Source organism: Anoplophora glabripennis, unplaced genomic scaffold (genome assembly GCF_000390285.2).
Source record: "Anoplophora glabripennis isolate ALB-LARVAE unplaced genomic scaffold, Agla_2.0 scaffold103, whole genome shotgun sequence".
Classification (NCBI taxonomy): domain Eukaryota; kingdom Metazoa; phylum Arthropoda; class Insecta; order Coleoptera; family Cerambycidae; genus Anoplophora; species Anoplophora glabripennis.
The window spans coordinates 871,939-890,778 of record NW_019416259.1 but is presented as its reverse complement, the minus strand read 5'-3'; the positions used below and the strand labels follow the sequence as shown (position 1 = coordinate 890,778).

The window sequence follows — 18,840 nt, the reverse complement described above, 5'->3', positions numbered from 1 at the left end:
TTGTTGCTGTTATTTGCAAAAATTTTCTTGCTAAGAAATAAAGTTTGGGATACACCATTTTATATTTTTCCCACACAACAAACGGATCTTCATGCAAATTATTGACAGGAGCATTCAAATATTGACTAATTTCAGCACTTATAATTAGATTTTGGTCTTCATGACTACTATCGTGGATACCCCGATTGTTAAAACTTTCCGCAAGTTTTTTATGATGATCCCATAAACTTTGAGAATTTTCATCTGCTGTGAAGCTACTACTAGAATTTGATAATGACGGTTGTATAGCCTCAGACTTTGTTAAAAAGAATTTTGTTTCCTTTATTTCACCATTTCACAAAAATTTACTTAGAATATCTTAAACACAGACAATATAAACAATAAAACAATAGAAATAGTTCTGGGAAAAGATTAACAATACTAAACCATTTTATTAATTTTGAAATATTTCTTGAAAAATGTCATTTCTTCTATTGATACCCGTTTCATGACCCAGTGTAATTGTTTCTGTGTAATTAATATTACAGTGTAAATCAGTATCCCCATTATGTACAATTTCAGTGCGGTCTTTGTGCATTATGCATATATTATGTAGAATGCAACAGGACATTATTATTTTGACACTAGTCCGAATATCCAAGTTGGCTATATGGTTTAGTCTTCTAAATCGGCCTTTTAACAAGCCAAAAGCATGTTCTATTATCATTCTTGTTGATGATAATTTGTAATTAAATAACCTTTGATTTTCAGTTAAATTTCCATTATCTTTGAATGGTGTTACAAGCCAGGTTAGTGCAGGATATGCTGAATCTCCTATTAGAAAATATTGTCCAAAATAATTAGGTACTTGTGCTCTTCTATAAAGACTAGATCTTCTTAAAACACGAGCATCGTGTAGTGAGCCGGGTTCACCACAACAGACATCAATAAATAATTTTGTGTGATCTGAAACAGCCTGAAGTATCAAGCTGTGATACTGCTTTCTATTGACATAAGCCTCTTCATGTTCAAGAGGCCTATTAATCTTGATATGACAGCCATCAATAGTTCCAATGATATTTTTAATGTTTTGTTTACTTTTGAAATTCTCCGAAACAATTATTTTTCTAGCATTATTTGGCCACACTATATATTCTTGCTTTAAACTTAATAAAAAATATAAGACTCGAATAAGTACTCGATGTGCAGAACTTATGCTAACTCCAAATCGATCACATATTTGCCTGAATGTTTCATTATTTGCCAGGTACCATATTGACAGCAATATTGATTTTTCAGATGTTATTGGTGGGTCGCCACAGACATGTTTTGCAGAGAATCTAGATTCTGCAAACCATCCTATAAAATATAACACTATGTAATTTGTTACATAATAATGTACTTATATACTATAGAAATGAANTGGGGCCCACCTACGAAGGCTGTCCAGGCCTACACGAGATGAGGCAGGATAAAGAGGGATAATCCCCCTCGATCCCAAATCATTGAGGCCAATTTCTAGCCATGGAATAATGGCGGCGGTTAGAAACGATATATCTCCAAAAATTCCAATACAAAATCTTTAGATAGTTGGCGAGTATCTATATCAAAAAATATGTAGTAGTACAGCTTTAAGGTTAAGTTAGGCCGGTTAATCACGGCGTCCGGTCCAGACGAATTTCAAATGACGCCTGATGTTATTCGGGATTACCCGTTCAGGACAATTTTATTCGGGATGCACATACACTTTCATGTTTACCCGTACGGTGTAATCAAGTTCGGATATAACTGTCACGAAGCCCGAAAGTGTGTGGGGCGCTTAAGCACTATTAATGGCCGCGTCAAGGAATGGCAGCCTTGACGGGAGCCTCGTGAAGCGAGCCTGTGAGCTGTGAGCTCCAAAAGTTCTTGAGTTTGATGACAGGGTTTTTTCAATCAAACCGTGGAAGATATGTTAAAAGTTTTATTGAATAGTCAAAACGGACAATAAATGCTATAACTTAACATATACAAGTTATTTACCATAGAATAATACTTGTTACAATATCGCTTTATGTCGTTCTTCGCACTATGCACTCCCACTAAAGTACTGTAGATGTCGCAAGTAGACGGTCGACCGCTTTCCTCTAAAATCTCCAGCAAAAAGCGCCCTTCGTCGCCGTCGACGTCAGATCTCGTTCCACTCTGGCCTCTTCGGATAGTTGATGTCGGTATCGGAGATTTTGGAGCTTTTTCCCATTTTGAAAAAAATCTACCTGTGGTCTCGGCTTAAGGCTACCGAGCATCGCATTCGACCACTAGAGCGGTGGAACACTCGGAAGACGGTTCTTTCGGCCCAAAGACGGGGAAATTGGAAACATCGGTGAAATTTTCCCCGTCTTCGTAAAAGGTCTTACGGAGGTCTTAATACTGGATGGATCTGGTTCAGAAGTGGTATGTAGATGCACGGTACGGAGTAGTACCGTGTTGGAGGGTTCGGCCGAGATCGCGCGGACACTTCCGGCGGCAGCTAGGAAAACGTGAAATTCTATTATGGCTTTTAGCTGGCCGTTAGTAGTCGCACGATTCGGCTCGAATTTGGATATGATAACCACCTAGGGATGCTCTAGTGTGATTTTGAGGTTCGGCCGAGATCGAATTAGCAGAACGGCTAAAAACGCGGAAAACGTAAAATCCGCGTTTCCCCGTATAACGGCTAGTGAAGGGCAAAACGGGTCATTTTTAGGATTCGGGTCACCGGATCCGGGTCTCTTCAATGAGCCGAATCTATGATCCGGATCCCGGGTCGTCGGGTCGGTCGCTTCGTTCTGGATCCGACGTTGACTGAACGGTTCTGGTTGTGGGACTGTATTAGAATCTGGGGTATTAGTGCTGGGCAATAATATCCGATGTTTGGAAAGCATCGATGTTTTTCTGTCGATGGTTTGTCAATTGTCATCGATGTTAGAAAGTTCGAAACATCGATTCCAATATCGATGTTTGCCTTTCGATGTTACTTGCATACATCGCAAAAAAGAGCAGTTCTTTAGTAGTAGTAATATTTTATTTGACACAATTGACACAAATCAAATATAATAGTATATTACATTATAGATAAGCATAAGGCCGTTATATAGGTATATTTTATGTTTTCTTGAACCTTTTGAATCTAAAAAAATTGTTGTTGTTGTTGTTAGACATGAAGATCCATTGCTGTGGTGGTATGAAAGGAAAAATATATATCCAAAATTATATCATAAATAGCTATTATATCCACTTATCAAAAAATAAAAAAACGATTTAAATAAATAAAATATATCCTTAAAGGTTGCAAGGTAAGTTAGTAGAAAGATAGGTATCTAAATATCTACTAAATCCTATAGTCTACATTATTTTTCACATAATAATTCACTTGACATGAGAGAATAAAACTGTTTTTATTTTACTAAACAAAATCGAGCAGCTGATGGAAATAACGAGCCAATAAAATATATCATAATCATCTGATGTCACCGCTCTCGCTACTGCAGGTGGCTCAGCCGCATGAATGGGCAGAACGGGTCATCATAATGATTGATCTAGATGACCCGGGTCACTAAAATACACGAGTCTTCCCATCACTACATACGGGTCTCGGGAGCGGCGGCGTACTCCGTAAACCTCTGCGATCAATTTCATTACATAGTGCCACAGCACGGCCATACGAGATTAGCTGAGGTCCGCGACCCGAGTGATCCGACAGAACTTATATCGGGATTCGGGTCAGTCAGATCATCGTAAAGATCCGAATCTTTGATCCGGGTCAGACCCGACCCGCCCATCACTAATAACGGCGTTTTGGCTCATCCGATTCGAACGGAATTTTAGGGAGATAATGCCAGGGACTTGAGGAGTGCTGCGTTAAATTTTGGCACCGATCGCTCAATAATTTTTCGAGTTATTGACGATAGCGTCTTTGGACCAATTCGAAAGGTTAGTAAAAATTTAGATGGTTGTTTCCAAATATCGCCCTGAAGCGCGCCGGGGGGTCGTCTGCAGGTTGCGAGAGTCGCTGCAGTGAATACTGATGAGCGCCGGGATGGCAGACCCAGGAGATCGGCCGCGATGTGGGAATATTAGAAACATCGGTGAAATTGGTCTTCGGAGACGCTATCGCCGGGAGGATTGATGTCATGTGATGGGGCGACGTCCGCACTAGGATGCAGAGTCGCGGAAATCGCTCTCAGACGGTATCGAGTTCGATGTCTGAAATGATACCGTGGAGGCTTTTTTGATTTACCCGGCCGACGGCGATTAATTTTGCAACCGTGGCGGGTTTTCGGTTTGGATTGGAAAGGTAGGCGAATTTGTGTGTTCGCCTCCTTCCCAATTCAACTGTCTCAATGCATTTATTTCAGAAACAACCTGTGTGTGATTTGCTAACTTTCTTTTCAATTAGTGTGATGTAAATTAACAAATCACATATAAATATTAAAAGAAAATTTTTTCTGCTTGCATGGCAACCACAAATTCATCACCAAATTTAATTTAATCCGTCATTATGTTAAGAATACCTTAAAATTCACTGTTTTCTTTTTTTACGTTTTAAAGCTGACAAATTTTTCATGTACATCACACTGCTTGAAATTTTGTGGACCTTGGCAGATTGATAATTTTTGTGGGACACGTGTTATTTAATATTAAATATTTGGGAAAAGTGTACTAATAACAAAAATAAACATTACCCACACAATTTTGTTGGTGCAATATCGTGGTATGAACTGTGGGTAGTTTTATTTCAATAATTTTATTATCCTGTTATGATAAATTTAACTTATTTCTCCAAATTTTGACTAGAGAATTTGTCAATAAAATGGGTACAATAGGATAGGGTATAAAATATGCTGAAAAAGCTAATATTTCAAATTTCAGTATGAAATAAAAGACATATTGTTTCTAGAATTTAATTTAAATTAAAATAAATAAATTTATAAATTAACAAAGAAAAAAATTATGAATTACATAACAGAAAGTGCGATAGCCGATGAGAGGGCCAGAGCCAACATTACATATCCTGTAATGTATACTTCTTTGATGGTAAGAAATTTACCAGTGTCCCACAAAAGATGTCTAATCCCATTCCAAAAATGGTAGGTTAAGGGAAACGCTAAGAGAAATTTAAGAGTAGATATGAAAGCTGAACCCAACTGAGCACACTCTAGTTCTTCAATGTAATATGGAATAGATTCTGGGAGAACAACAGCACCCAATCCAAGAGCAATTGCATAGCTAGCAAGGGTCATACCTAAAAAGGTACAAAAATTTTTAATAAGAAATGCACCACTAGTATCCGGCACCCAATGGTCAATCATCTAGAGTAAGACTACAAAATTTTGTTCATTTATAAAATTATTCCTATGTTTAACAGAGATACTAAACAAATTTCAAAATTTGAAAATGGTTCAATTAGGAATGGCACCACTCATTTTAGATTTACTGTTGGTTATATAAGCTATGCTATCATCGTATAATGAACTGAATTCATTTTCAAAATACAAAAAAAATTAGACCTGTAAATCTGTGAGTAATTGACAACATGCTTGTCAGTTGAGGAGCATAAATAGTCAGGTGCGGGGACTGAGGTCTTTTCAATCTCATATTCCTTTCATCGTGACTTTCTTCTCGTTCAGTTGTAGCTGGTTGAGCCTTTAGCCCTACAGGGCGTATAAAACTATACAAACCAGTTTTTTCAGCATTTAAGATTTGGGATCCACATCTTTTACCAGCTAACCTAAAAATATTACATAATGAAATTATTTACGTATTTGTACATTGATAATCAGTTTATTTTTTAGTTACTGTTTTTTTTAACATAACTATCATTACCTAAAAATCAGTGCCATTTTAACCACTACAAAATTAAGATAAAAATTTCTGAAATTATTATTTTTGTTGACATATTACCACGTGCTAGTGTACAGACCTTCTATTTTCATTTCTACGTATTTTTAGTCTCTTCATCAGCAACTGTGAAAAACATAGACGAATTAGAATTTTTTAAAGGAAAAACTTATTATTTTCCAGCTAATATATGTATATTTAAATTATTCTTGAACGTATCTATATAATTTTATTATTTCTTTTTCGATTTGTGTGGTGCTAATTATCCAATCACGTAAAGGAATTTTAAACGATAATTATTTCTGGCGTTTCAATCCCCCCCACCTACGTCGTTGACGGCGTCGCTTCGTTAGTAAAAGAAAAGAGAGCGTGGATTGTTATAATTATTTTTGACGGAAAAGTCTATTTTAATTAAATTTCCAAAAGTAAGTGAAATTGGTGCAATTTTGCGTTTTAAATAAACAAATTCATATTTCATTTGCATGTGGGAATGTGCTTTGGCGCCATTTGTTAAGTAAATAGTAAAAAATAACCTCGTGAACTTTTGTTGACCTGTCTGTTTACATTTTAAAATGTGATCGGGAAGAAGTAAATAAATATTAATCTATGTTTACTACTTTACTTTAAAGAATGGTGGGAAAAACTAAAACAACCTCTAAGGCTTCCCCTGACCAAGACAATCCTGTGGCAAAATCGAAGAAAAGTCCTGGGAGACCGAAAAGTCCTGGAAGATCGAAAAGTCCTGGCAGACCGAAGAGCCCAGGGAGAACGAAAAGTCCAGCAAGGACTAGTCCTAGTAGAACTAGGCCCGAAACTGTAAAAGCAACTTCTGAAACCCCTACAAGATCGAGCACTAGAACCAGAAGCCCAGCTAGACTTAGAAATACATCACCAACAACATCCACTCCAAGATCTACCCCAATTCTTACCCCATCCAGGAGGAGCCCCATTCGAAGATCTCCAGCAAGGCTTGTGAAGGAACCTTCTGAAGATAAAGAAAGAGGTAAGTTTGTGCTATTTTTAGATAACTATATAAAAGTACATAAGGTGAACTGAAGTTGCACTAACTTTTAATTCTAAAGTTGAAAATGACGAAGGCCTAATACATTTTATTTGAAGTAGAAGTTTGAATCTGAATTTAAAATAAACATGAAATTTTGTCACATCTACTTTTTGTTATAGACTATGAAAACCTTATAATATCTTAACTGGTTATCACAGATAAATTTGTGGCTAATTTTTATAGGGCATTTTTCGGATAATTTGAATACATTCGCCTACAGTATTCTTACAGTATGTGTTTGCATCCCACCTTTAAAACTACAGTTTGATTTAAATGACGTAAAATACTCCATATGTTTTATAAAATAGTCTATATTGAAAGCAATTAGTTTTCGAGGCATAGGTGGGCTGCAACATGATTAAAAGAAGACACTTATAGAGTAATTGCGATTCGGATTTAAGGGGGAAACCATATTAGGAAGCTGATTTTCCGGCGTTTCTCATACATTTTTTTGAGTTGGACAAATTGATTGGAATTTGATGAAACTTAGACATTATTTTATTAATATTTTGAACTCCATTTACAAATTTTTTCAAGTCACTTGTGGCTGAAAATGCCGAAGTTATGGGCTGTTGTCCACCGAAGTTCGTTGTCCGAGTTGGTTGTTCACGGGAAATGTGGAGGTCGCAATTCGGATCTGAAAGCAAAATGGTTGTCTTCCAGCATTATTGAACCTCATTGTAGGTAAAAATTGTGAAAATTGAAGTTTTGACACGTTTGAGAAAAATGTATTGATTTTTACCATCTTTTTCACTTATTTTGAATAAAAACTTAGCCTTAATATTATTTCATCCTAATTGTTGGATCATGTTCTCTGTAATTTCATAAAAAATATACTTTCAATTTTCATAACGATCGGTTCATAACTTTTTGAGTTAGAGTTTCCGTGACTCAAAAAATTTTGTTTCGAGAGAAACGCATTTGAATTGATTCCAGCACCATATAACAGTCCTCCTTCTTCTTCCTCATAGGCATCATTCTGAGCTTGCATCTGTTCTAAGAGACTAGATTACCTGAACAAGCGCTCCGTTCTACCCGCTGTGCGCCCGAGTGCTGACCCGATGGGCGTTTTGTTTTAGATTCATAAAATCGGAACGAATAGGAATTTTGTTTTGAAATTTTGTCAGCGTATTCTTGAAGAGTTCTAATAATAATTTATCCAATTTTTTGAACCTCCTAATGTTGTTAAGTGAAAATTCCAAAAATCCTGATAAAGTTCTTATGATTCATTAAGCATTTTTTAATTGGAGCATTGAAACTAATGCAACCTTCTGGTATGGTTAAAACGTATATGTGTGCAAGTGAAAATAGTCGATGTATGCCAAATTTTTTATTAGTAATGAATTTTTCTTGAAAATTAAGAGGTTTTGGACATATTTTTTTTGTACAAACTTTTTTTGTTGATGTGTGATGTAGAATCGGCCATTAAAGTTTGGTCAAGCAGTTTAGTAACTCCCTATATTAGCTACATATTGACGTCTCTGTGGAACTAGTAAACTTTTTTTATTTTTGCAATAAAAAATTCATATTCCACTAAAAACCAAATTCTTAAAAATTGCTTTAGTGTTATTGTCCACTAGGTTAAGTTAATTACAATATATTGTAGAGTTGGTATTAATCGGTATTAATAAATCTAATAGCAGTTGCTGAGCACAGCACTTCAGTAAAAAAAAAAGTGAAAGCCAAGCGCACATGTTCACCAGACTGTTAGACATGCTTTTAATGATGTTTTTTTCTATTGGACTTATTTTATTCCTGGTATTTAATATACAGTATGTTCATGGCTATAGTGGCTAAGAGGGAAAACATGTTTATTCTTCATTTTATCAGAAAAGTAATGTTTGATTTTCTGGTTTTTAAAATAACATTGCCATAGGGAATTTTAAGTTTCCCTGTACAGGGTGTTCAGGAAATAAAGAAATGTGAAAATGGTCTAGAAGTAAATGGCCTTGTTTTTACAATCTTGCAAGATAAATTTGAATCACTTCCTCTAAACTTACAACTTTGAAATTTTGCATGCTTGTTCAGTTCTCATGACTTGCAAACCTAATTTGAACTTTCTTTAAACCTACGACTTTGAAATTTTTAATGCTTATTCAGTGACAATACACTAAGATGATAGAAGTAACCTGATGTTCAGTCAGGATTGTCTCCTCACGAGGGTACTCCTCAATGATTAGTAGTAGAGGCTTTACTTGAAATGGGTAGATTGAGAAATATTTCTAACTAAAAAGGTGTAAATAAATGGAAAGTAAAAAAAATATATTTTAAAAACAAGCTTTTATTAAAATGCACTAAAAAGAAAAAATATATCAAGGAGTTCATACAATCCATAACGTTGTGTAAACCTCAAACCTACAAAAGAGTGGAATATGGCTGATCAACAAAAGTATGATAAATAGACACGTACTATCTATAATCAGTAGGTATGTTCATGTTCTTATGCAATTTAAGAGCTTGTGTAGCGTAACTTCCTTATTTCCTACCCCTTAAAATAAAAATTCCATTTAAAAATAAACCCCGTGAGAAGCTTTTAAATCGGATAAGAATATGAACATACAGGTTTTTGATAGTATTTGTCTAATTATTATATTTCTGCTCATGACACTTATATAGAGCCGACATATTCAACCCTTCTGTGGGTTTGGGGTTTACACAACATTATGGGTTTTATAAACTCCTTGGTTTATTATTTTCTTTTTAGTTCATTTTAATAAAAGCTTGTTTTAAAAATTATTTTTTTTTTGCTTTTAATTTATTATCGACATGAAGACATTTTATGACAGATACAGAAATTATTTAGAGATGTCAGAATTTCAATCTGTAAATAAATCAGTAAAAAGTTCTGAAATAACAAAATTATTTGGTAAAATGGTTGGCAAAAAACACATTTTTATTTTATAAATTATGAAAAAGAAATTCATAGCACTTAATTTTTGTTTTTTTTTTGATGGTCTATTTTATGATGATTTAATAACTAGTGTCTGCATGAATATTTTTTCATTTGTATAAAGTTGCGCTTTGTCCATGCCTACACTCAAAAAACAAAAGTCTAGAGGACAGTTGGAAATTGATTTATAATTACTTTACTCCCTTTTAAGATAATTTGAATTTGTGATTTTTTAATAACTAAGAACTGTCTGATCCATTAGACGATAATTTAAGATTCCATTTCGTTGCATAGCATAGTGGAATGATAAATCAAAGATATTTGTTACTGTTGCTACACAAGCTAGCTAGCTTTTTACTGGTTTTTTCTTTTCTTTAGTGTTTATCCGATGTCGTTTTTTTAGTTTAGAAAAATTGAAGTAGAATGATTAACCCACAAATTGAAATTGTAATTATTGTAAACAACTTTCTTCAACATCTTTTCATGTCGTTAAAAATATGGTCAATTTATTTTTCCTTTCCTGAATATGCTATACAAGCTGAACCAAAATCGACACTTGGAGGGAGGTTTCTCACATGATCCAAAAAGTTAGAAAAATTTTGTGAAGAAGTAATATTTTCGGTTTCCGAAAAAAATTAATAGGGGAAAACTGCATTTCGATATCTATATTCGTTTGACATACGTACACTTTTGGATGTTTTTCTGTAATGCCGATTGTCTTTTTTATTTGTGAAAATTGTATAATTCATTTATTCAGTTTTTTTAATAGAATTCATATCTTTTTCTATAACTTCTAGTCTTGCATAGTTATTACAGGGTGCATCATTAGAAAAGAAATTTTACGCAGAATTCAAAATTAGAAAAACACGTTGGCGTTTCTTTAAATATGTATATAAGTTTGGGTTGTAACTGAGAAACTATAGAAAAATGTCATCAATGTTACAGAAAAATAGCCAAAGAAGGAAATTTCTTAAAAGAATTAAAAAAAGATGCAGTTTTCGCTATTAAACTTTTTTACTTTTGTTTTCAAGAGTGCACACATTAACTTTTAACTTTCAGGCACAAAATTAAAGAAAACATCGTAAATAATTTTGATATACGTATATTTTTTTATCACTTACGCTATGTATAATTTTTTAGATATTCCTTTGGTGCGTCCTAGAAAAAAAATTATTGTTGATACGGACACCGATTCAGATAATGCTGAAAGTGTACCTGAGAAGTTAGAAAAACCAAAAGCTATGGTAAGAGGCAGATCGAGGCGGAAAGATTTTGAAATTGAACCTGAAGACAAGGTTAGTTTAAATTAACCTAATATTTAAAAAATGTAGAATAGTCAGTTTCTTATACAAAATGTATGGATTAACTTTAATTTTTTTTATAGGGTGAATTGAAGGCAGTAGAAACAGAAGGTGCAGACTCAATAGGCCTGGTTCATCGTTTCACACGTGCTTCACAAAACCGTGAAATCGAACGCGTTGTACATTTAAAACATTTCGATTCGGTAACGATTACTAAACGGCTTGGTGAATTTTCAGACGAAGATGATGTTTTAATAAAAAAATCCCAGACAGAACTTCAGGAGTTCAGCGACACCAAAAATTTAGTGGAGTTTGGTGGTCTTTATGGTGCCTTGATATCGATAGTTGCGTTGCCTGTTTTTGTTATAGCTTTAAACGTTATTTGTAACGAGGAACATTGCTCTTTTACAAAGTTACCTGACCTAAAGGGGATTAAATCATTGTCGACTTATTTTAATGCCACTGCAAGTTTATGCTTCGTAGCATATCTGACTTTGGTGGCCTTACTATCTGCCTTGCCATTTGGAGGGCTAAAAGTTGCTGCTTTACCAAATAAACACGGCAAATTTTGTTATGTAATGAATGGTCTATTTAGTTGCATTGTTTTGCTATTGATAGGTGGTGCGTTAGAGTTGAGGCGTGTTCCCATTGCTGATTTCATGATTGTACATACTTTGCCTTTACTGGTTGCCTCTATTTTTTGCGGCATTGTAGTTTCTGTATATGCTTATGTCAGAAGTTTCTATGCTCCTGTTAGCGCCCTCAATGCCTATGTCATTGGAAAACCTGGAGTTTATGGATTTTTTTTGGGGAGAGAAGTGAACCCCAGGATATTTTCTACAATCGACTTAAAGTTACTGTTCTTCAGAAGCTGCATTTTTGGAACTGTAAGTAGGACTTTTATCCAATTCATAAACGGAACGAAATAATAGGAAAGTTGTCACTAAGAAAAAAACTGAAAATGAGATGCACATGAGTATATTCATATACAGGGTATAGCAAAATTACCAGAACGGCAGAATAACTCGGCAGGAGAGAATTTTAGAGAAAAATGTTAAATATAAAAGTTTCAGCTATCCGATAGTGACCTTGACATTGACCTTGAAGACATTTCAAGGTCAAATATGATTTTTCAAATGGAACCCTATACTTTTGACTCCAGAAATGAGGAAAATTTTACGTTCAGATATGACCTTGAGTGACCTCTCCCTTTTGACCTTGAGTGACCCCTTCCTTTTGACCTTGGGGCCCCCAGGGAGAAATCCTGAAATTTTTGTATTTAACATTTTTTTCTAAAATGCTCTCTCGTCGAGTTATTCTGCCGTTCCTGTACTTTTGTTAGTTTGACCTTGTGGGGGTTCCAAGGTCAAAATGGTCGTATCTGACCATGAAATTTTCCGCTTTTTTCATTTCTGGGGTCAAAATTATAGGGTCGTCATTTGAAAAATCACATTTGACCTTGAAATGACCTTCAAGGTCAATGTTAAGGCCACCATCGGATAGCCAGGGAGAAATCCTGAAACTTTTGTGTTTAACATTTTTCTTTAAAATGTTCTCCCGCCGAGTTATTCTGCCGTTTCGGTACTTTTCCTATACCCTGTGTAATGAATCAATATGTAATTACCTTAAAGACAAAATCGAGAATAATATGCAACATGCAACAACATTCTTGGACTTTCTTGCATTTCATTCTCATTTTCATTATCAAATAGGGAGTGTCTTCGTGAAAATATTTCAGTTTTGTTTAATGTATCCTGTTCTCAATATACAGGATGATTTAAAGCAAATGTAAAAAAATCCAGAAGATACATTTTCTATCATTTTGGTTGCCATGCAAAAGTTCATTGTAATTATTTGGGACAACTAAAATCAGAATGACTTTTTGTCTACAAACAGAAAGTGTACAAACTTCTTGCTTACACATTCTATCACCAAAATAAATTATTAGTAACATCTTGAAATTATCAATTTGTTTTAAGTTAAATAACAGACTTGTAGGATTAAATGTTGAACGCATCATGGGTGTTATAGGATAAAAATGTCTGGTTGATACCACTTCTTGGGAGGTATATTATCTACCTTGGCACAATATTAATCATATAACAGTCTAGATATTTTAATTATTATAACAATGTGGATAGATTTCATAATGTTTGAATAAGAATAGTAAACATTTTTTTGAAGGAATAGATATGAGGGCAGCCTTTTATATTTCGGGAATGGACGATCCTGGTGCTGCCATCTGACAACCGAGTTTCCTATCTTAAAGTTTGATTTTGAATTGAATAATTCATCTCGGCCAAAAAATTGAATTGTCGTGAACATTTCCGTGCGATTATTTTTTACGTTGTGTATTCCCAAAATATAAAAGACAACACTCATACTCATATTTTCTGTTTAAAAAAATTGTCAATGACGTCATATCTCTTACAGAGATATTCCTGTGTAGGTAAAGTTATCAAAAAATTTGCTAAAAGTAAAAATCGACCTGTCTCAAAATATTTGCCAATTTTTTTTCAAATTTATGGACACTATATAATCGTTTATAAAAATAGAAAAACCAGCAAACAGTGACAAAATTTTCTATATTGCTAAGGCAGCTATTTAATATTTAGTTTTATTGATTTTTCTTCAAAACATTTCACGAAAAAAATTTTACAATTAGCTTATTTTTTTTTACAGATTTTCATTGATTTCGCATTTTTGTACAACAGTTTGGACATTTCTTCAGCAACAAAAATATCGGAGAATAAGGCATTTGATCCGAAACTCCTTCATTTACAACAAACGTTACTGATATACGTTTTATTGCATTCTATTATCGGTCTAGACATACTCATTTTTGAATCGGTTTGGGTCAGTTCATTTGAAGCTGGGCAGGAAGCATTTGGATACTTGACAGTAATGGGTTTTTTAACATATCCTTTTATTTCGTCGTTAATACCAAAACATATAATTAGTCACGGAGTGGAACTGGCTTCTTGGAAACTGGTGCTAATATCTCTCACTTTTTCTTTGGGTTACATTTTATACAGAGCCAGCAACAATCAGAAGGACGCTTTCAGGAAGAATCCATATAGCCCGGCATTGTCTCGTAAGTCAATTTAAATATCGAACTTAGGTTTTAGTGGTTTATATACAATTATGAAGAACTTACAGCAATAAATAAAATAAATGGAGCAAACTAAAAAAAATAAAATAAGAAAATGCTATTTTGACACCTTTTAAATTAGGTTTTTGGGTGAAGTCACATTTGGGAAATGATACGTAAATTTTTAGTCATTTGTAGAAAAAAGTTTTTGTACAGAGTTGTCATATTTTTTTGTAGACTAAACTCGTTCCTTCACTACTTTAAAAAAAATATACCATATTAATTTCAAAAACAATATCTATACACACACACAGTTGAAAAATATAACACCCTGTATATTACATATAAAAATATTTAATAATAATTTAAATGTTTTTGCAAAATAACAAAGGCAAGCAAGATGTGCGGTATTGTACAGGATGTTCCAAACTCGATGCCCTAATGATATTACAGGGTAACAGGGTTCAAGCACAATGGATTGAAGTGCATTTTGCACCAACAATTAAAGTTTTAAATATTTCGAAACTTGTGTTGATGACATCATGAAATATTTCTTTCCCAGGAACTATTTTTTCACATTTAATAAGAATATATTTTTCCGATAAACTTATTTAAAAAATTTTTCTCCATCATATTTTCAATAAAAAGTAGAAGTAAAAATAATTATTACAAACGACTAATAATAATTATTTTAGAATTGACTGCTATTTAGTAATATTGGGGCGTCGAATTTGGGATACCCTGTACTTGTTTAATTTTAAAATTAACAAAATCTTTTGGAATTTTTATTTCTGAATGTTAAAATAAGCGTAATAAGTAAATCAAAAATGAACCTAGAGCTATTCATTTTACAAAAGCAGTTTAACTGAATGCGGTAAATGAATTTAAAATATCAGAATTCTAAAACAATTGATTCTTTAGACAAACCCTTTTTTTCCTAGAAATGCCATACTGCTTGAAATATTTGTAAGTTGACTTAGTATATTTTTACTTCTGATTGGTAAATCGGAGGCACAAGTTTCATCAGTCTATGTCAAACATCTTCAGATATATTTCAGAAAATGTGACAATTTTCTAATTTCGGCATCTTGTATCTCAAAAACAAAATGAAACATGATCTACGTTCATACGAAACTTTCTTAAAACAATTTGTTTTCTAGTCTAGCAAAGTTTTCCTGTTAATACCTGGACCACCTCTTATACAGGGTGTTTCAGAAAGACCTCCAGTAAATACAGGGGGTGATAGTACGACAAAAAATAAGATTTTTTTTCATATGAACTATATGTCTATCTCCTCTTGTTTTTGAGATACAGAGCGATAAAATAAAATTTTTTAAATAGAATTTTTATGAAAATTTCTAAACGGTGCAAAATATTTTTATGAAATTTGGTACTCCGGGGTTTTTAAGGACGCCAAATACGCTGGTCTAATTATTTTTTGGATATTTCATAGAGGGCGCTAGTTATGTTACACTCGTATTACATTTTAAGTTCTAATTTTTTTAAGGTTATGGTTTTTACCATTCGGGCTCCAATTTCTAATGTACAATTTTATTTTCCAAAAATAATGTTAGAACTTCCTAATGTGGACAGTTTTCAGGAAAAATGACTTTTAATTGAACTCTTACAATATTATGGTGTAGAAAATTAGTGACTTTTCTCAAAGTAGGCTTATGTCAAAACTTATTGATGGATGTCTCGTAAACAACGCATACATTCTCAGTAATATTTTAAACTCTAATTAACTTTATCAAAATTTTAGTGACTATAATTAGTCATTAACTACAGTCACTAAAAATCACTAAAGTTAACATGTTCCAAGGGAGTATATTAAATCGGAATTGTATACACATATACAACATAAACATGAGAAATAAAGTCCCATTTGATTTATTCACAATAATAGAACAATAACAAAATTTTTACTATGGCGGAATTTAGTTGTTTTGGCTAGACATGGGTCGGCCTATCACCCCTTGTTGGCATGATGTTAACTTTTGGGATACCCTGATTATAGGTTTTCTCTAGATGTTATTGAAAAAAAGATTGTTGCCTTTTGACTGAAATAATAATAACAAATTAATTTCAATATTTATCTCAAACTGAAGTTAAAAGGTATTTAGTGTTTTTTTTTTCCTTTTTGATACGTGATAAATGTTCTCAATGTATCGTCACTATCAGTCTTAATTTTATTACAATTAAATTTTGAGGTTATCTGCAATATGATCAAATTGTTTTCAGATTTGGAAACGATCCCAACAACACAAGGAAAAAAACTTCTCATATCTGGATTTTGGGGCATCGTTAGGCATCCTAACTACTTGGGTGACATTTTAATGCACTTGTCTTTTGTCCCATTTGTCTGGTGTGCCCCACCGATTTTGTACCCAGTCGGTGTGATTTTACTACTGATCCATCGCTCGGTAAGAGATAATGCACGGTGTAGACTAAAGTACGGGGCTGCCTGGGACAGATACTGTAACAGGGTGAAACATGTACTTATACCTAAGGTTTTTTAGTTCGTAATACATCTGCTTGAAGTAATTAACATTTAAAGATGATTTGTACATTTGGGTATATAATTATTTATATATTTAGAAGAGAGCATATTGAGTACAATTTTTTCATCTTTTCATGTTTTATCTGTTTTTTACGAACGGATTGAAGATATTTAGAGTGTTCTTTTTAGATGGATTGTTTTACTACCTTATATGTTTATGTAGCGTTTAATTATATTGAAGTATAATCAGTTTTGAAATATTTTATTTTATTGATTTATCTCAAAGATTTATAAAATTTTATTGTGTAGATCTAATATGTAATTGTGTAATATTTACACATATATTTTTTTTGAGAAAATGTGGTCTGATATTTATGTAAAAATTTCGGTATTAAATATTTGTAAGAATTTATTACATCACTTATTAATTTATTCTGACAATCATACTAATTTAATTATATGAATAAACTCAACTAATTTATAGAAAGTATTATAAATAACGAAAATGTGGTATTATCGTATATTTATAACATGATTTGAGTGAAGAAAGATATGACACTATGATTTTTTTTTCTGTATTTGTGGAAAAAAGTTATTTCTAACAAGTAAATTTACTATGAATATTTAAAAAATGTAATATAAAAAATTAAATAATCAACAGAATAAGATAGAAAATAATTAATATTTGATGGGTGATAACTTGTTGACTATTCAAAATTTTAGTAATTAAAAATTGCTCAATGTCGTTATACTAATAATAAATTTTTTAAAGGTAACAAAATTAATGAAAATGTTTATCATAACTGTGATTACCTATATTATCAATTTTGTAATCTTGTAGGCATTGTATTGTATTGATAATTTGTTATACTTTAATATGCTAGTAATAATTTGATAATATATTTTTCTGTAATTGTTTATGGCATTACATGGTATTTTTTTTATTTAATAGCATATTTTGCCACACTAGAAAAAAATTTATAAAAATTACTAAAGCTCGACATTTTGGTGCGAAAATAAGGCGGAGAGGTGGAGTTCCAAATTTTCACTGAGTGGACCATGGCTTCACTTGTTTTGTTAGAGTATTTCACATGTTGATGAGTCATGGGTCACTACATTTAAAGAAATTAAAAAAAATATGGGTCATAAAAATACTCAGTATGGTTGCAGTAATCCCCCTTTTTTTTTTTTGGAATTTGAATTTGAATATATCTTTTACACTTTTAGAACTTCAAACCAACAATATAGTTTCACGAACATCCATTTTATTACTGTTCGATCCCAGTGCAGATTAGCGAAATGAATGAGGCATATCCAGGTCAGGGCTGTGAGCGGGGCATTTAATAATGTTCCAACCGAATGAATCCGAGAGTTGCTTTGTGGAGTTGGCTGTATGGGACTGTGTATTGTCATGCAACAAGCACATTCCCTTTGTTAACATTCCCCCTTCCTTGTTCTGTATCGCCCTCCGTAGTTTTTTCAGTTTTTCACAGTATTGCGCAGTTCTGGGGCCAAAAGTCGGCGAGCCTTTACTAACCCAAAATTGTTTTGAATTTTTTCACTGATGGTCGTCATTGCATTGATTGTATTTTTGTCTCAGAGGTGTAGTGGGTCACCCACGTTTCATCGCCAGTTACAATACAGTCAAGGAATTGTTTACCTTTCAGTTCGAAACGCTCGAGAAATTCCTGTGAAGATGCGATTCTATAAAGTTTTGTGTTGATCCGTGAGCTTTTTTGGTATCCACCTCGCACACAGTCTTTGATAACCAACTATTTCAGTAATGATTTCATACAGAAGAGATCTGTAAATTTGTGGAAACACTGCGTTTATCTCGTCCAAAGTCAATTAACGGTCGCCACGAAGCATTCCTTCGATCTCGTTCATCATCTCGTCAGTCACAATTGAGAGACGCCCACTCATTTGTTCATCATGAACATTCTTTCTGCCAGCTTTATACTCACGACATCACTTGTACACATTAGTACAATTCATTACACCATTCCCATAAACTGTTTTGAATTTCCTTTTGTAAGAAGAAACCGGATTATGCTCTTCACTTCGCAACTGGCGGAATTAGGGATAATGGCACTCATTTTAACACGCCACTACAATAACAGTTCTCAACTGACTGAGACAAATGAGCACGTGTTCTGC

The 18,840-nt window shown here is 33.3% G+C and overlaps 2 protein-coding genes across 2 annotated transcripts; one reads left to right on the top strand and one right to left on the bottom strand.

The window, feature by feature from the left end:
* Positions 1-4,887: 4,887 nt before the first annotated feature.
* LOC108903319 (succinate dehydrogenase cytochrome b560 subunit, mitochondrial) lies at positions 4,888-5,935 on the bottom strand. Its single transcript, XM_018705449.1, has 3 exons — positions 5,824-5,935; positions 5,508-5,728; positions 4,888-5,242 (listed from the first exon to the last, which is right to left on the bottom strand). The coding sequence occupies exons 1-3, from the start codon at positions 5,838-5,840 to the stop codon at positions 4,956-4,958; spliced, it is 525 nt and encodes a 174-aa protein (XP_018560965.1). The 5' UTR covers positions 5,841-5,935; the 3' UTR covers positions 4,888-4,955.
* A 236-nt stretch (positions 5,936-6,171) lies between these two features.
* LOC108903317 (lamin-B receptor) lies at positions 6,172-17,295 on the top strand. The gene is made up of 6 exons (XM_018705447.1): positions 6,172-6,263; positions 6,468-6,841; positions 10,932-11,086; positions 11,176-11,979; positions 13,775-14,186; positions 16,425-17,295. The coding sequence occupies exons 2-6, from the start codon at positions 6,469-6,471 to the stop codon at positions 16,700-16,702; spliced, it is 2,022 nt and encodes a 673-aa protein (XP_018560963.1). The 5' UTR covers positions 6,172-6,263; position 6,468; the 3' UTR covers positions 16,703-17,295.
* Positions 17,296-18,840: the final 1,545 nt, after the last annotated feature.